At 41.2% G+C, this 2,156-nt stretch overlaps 1 protein-coding gene across 1 annotated transcript; it reads left to right on the forward strand.

Moving 5' to 3' along the window:
• The first annotated feature begins 243 nt into the window (after positions 1-243).
• Positions 244-786, forward strand: LOC120359878. The gene has a single exon (XM_039459305.1). It carries the CDS (start codon positions 244-246, stop codon positions 784-786), a length of 543 nt encoding a protein of 180 aa, XP_039315239.1.
• The last annotated feature ends 1,370 nt before the right edge of the window (positions 787-2,156 follow it).

The following is a 2,156-nucleotide window of genomic DNA, read 5'->3' on the forward strand; positions in this document are numbered from 1 at the left end:
TAGCGGAAATTGAGACTGCTAGATCTCATCTTGTCAAGAACGCGCAAGCAGAAGTTCTTCAAGAGGAAATATTAGTTCTTCGACAAGCGAAACAAATAAAGCACTTCAATAAATTACTATCATTAGATCCTTTTTTTGGATAATCAAGGATTACTTAGAGTGGGAGGTCGTTTACGAAACGCACCATTGTCTTTCTCGCAAAAGCATCCTATTTTATTGCCCGCTAATCACAAATTAACCAGAATGCTCATTGAGCGCGAACACAAGCGACTTCTACATGCTGGTCCTCAAGCATTATTGGCTGCTATTCGACAAAAATATTGGCCACTACGTGGAAGAGATGTTGTTTGTAAGATTTATTATTCTTGTGTCTGGTGTTCACGTCGCCATCCTCATGCCTCTTCACAACTGATGGGTAACTTGCCAGCTGACCGTGTTACGCCTAGCAGACCATTTTACAATTGTGGTGTGGATTTTGCAGGTCCTTTTATCACTTTATTAAGCAAGGGACAAGGTCGGAAAACTACAAAAAGCTACCTCGCTCTATTTGTGTGTTTTGCTACAAAGGCGATTCATCTGGAAGCCGTCAGTGATCTAAGCACAGAAGCCTTCTTAGCTACTTTAAAACGCTTCATAGGACGTCGAGGTTGTCCGCAGAAAATATATAGCGACAACGCTACTAATTTTAAAGGTGCACAGAGCGAAATCAGTGAAATGTACACGTTTCTTCAGCAGCAAGTCAAGGGACCATTACATAAGAAGCTACTCAAAGAAGGTCTTCAATGAATCTTTATTCCGCCGTATTCTCCCCATTGGGGCGGACTTTGGGAAGCAGGTGTGAAGTCTTGCAAAAATCTTCTGAGAACTGTATTGGGAAATTCTAATTTCACCTTTGAAGAGTTGTGCACTGCCCTCATACAGGTGGAGAGTTGTTTAAATTCACGTCCTTTATACGCTTCATCTAATGATCCATCTGATCTAGAACCCCTTACTCCAGGGCATTTCCTCGTAGGAGGCCCACTTACTTCTTTGCTCGAAATTGACCTCCAGGATATAAATATCCATCGTCTTAATCGATGGCAGTTAGTACAAAGATCTTGTCAAGATTTTTGGAAACGGTGGGCGGCAGAATACGTTAACTCTTTACAAGGCCGTTTCAAATGGCAAAAAACGCAATAAGATCTTCAAATCGGCGTTATTATAGTTATTATAAGAGAAGCACATGCTCCTTCTTACCAATGGAACTTAAGTAGAGTTACCGAATTGCATCGCGGACAAGATAATTGTGTCCGTGTCATGACTATTCGAACTGCGAGCGGTTTAACCAAGCGTGCAATTAATAAACTATGTAAATTGCCTATTAAGGATAAGGAGGAAGATTATGATTAATCTTGGTGGGCGGTATGTTGCGTCTGTATCCATAGTGTCCCACTTATCATATCGCGTTCATGCGCATGTCTTTAATTTATGTCTTAAAAGCTCTATAAGGGCTCCTTTCTTGATTTTATATATTCTAAGTTCCCTTGAGTTCGCGGTTCGAGACCGTAGCTCTCGCTTAGCGATACGTTCCTGACGAATGAGCGCTCCGCTAGTGCGCGTGTAAGATTATACTAATTCTCAATAAAGCAGTTATATTTGTAACGAGTTCAAGTATCCATTCACCACCAATAATTGCGATAGAGAAGACTTAGCCAAATTTCCGTGGTTACGCGAAAAACTCTTGTGCGAACTAAGGAACGTCTTACAATTTACGAACGTGATTACAATGTACACGACTTCATTAAAACCGACTTATCAGTTTAAAATTGTGTAAAACTATATAACCAATCCATTCGTCACTCGATCATCGGAGTGTAGCCTCACCTAGTGGTGTGAGCGAGTGCGGCGCAAATCGGCATCTCTGTAAACTACAACTTAAATTTAAAATTGTACCTGACGATTAATAACAAACTGTTTTTAAAAAATATGAACTTTGTGTGACTGTGCAATCATTAACGGTGTTGCTTGATCCACCATCACCTCATTCGCTTATCTTATTCCTTCCTTCTCTATCGCTTTCTCCACTTACTCACAATCAGTCTAGAACCGCTCTTGCATTCTCTCGCTTTCTCACACTCCCGCATTCCACTCGCATCCTCTCTCGCTCGCTCTCCTGC

This window comes from Solenopsis invicta, unplaced genomic scaffold (genome assembly GCF_016802725.1).
Source record: "Solenopsis invicta isolate M01_SB unplaced genomic scaffold, UNIL_Sinv_3.0 scaffold_255, whole genome shotgun sequence".
Classification (NCBI taxonomy): Eukaryota; Metazoa; Arthropoda; class Insecta; order Hymenoptera; family Formicidae; genus Solenopsis; species Solenopsis invicta.

Excerpts from the sequence above, each read along its gene's own strand:
- LOC120359878 (XM_039459305.1), top strand. The coding sequence starts at position 244 with ATGCTCATTGAGCGCGAACACAAGCGACTTCTACATGCTGGTCCTCAA.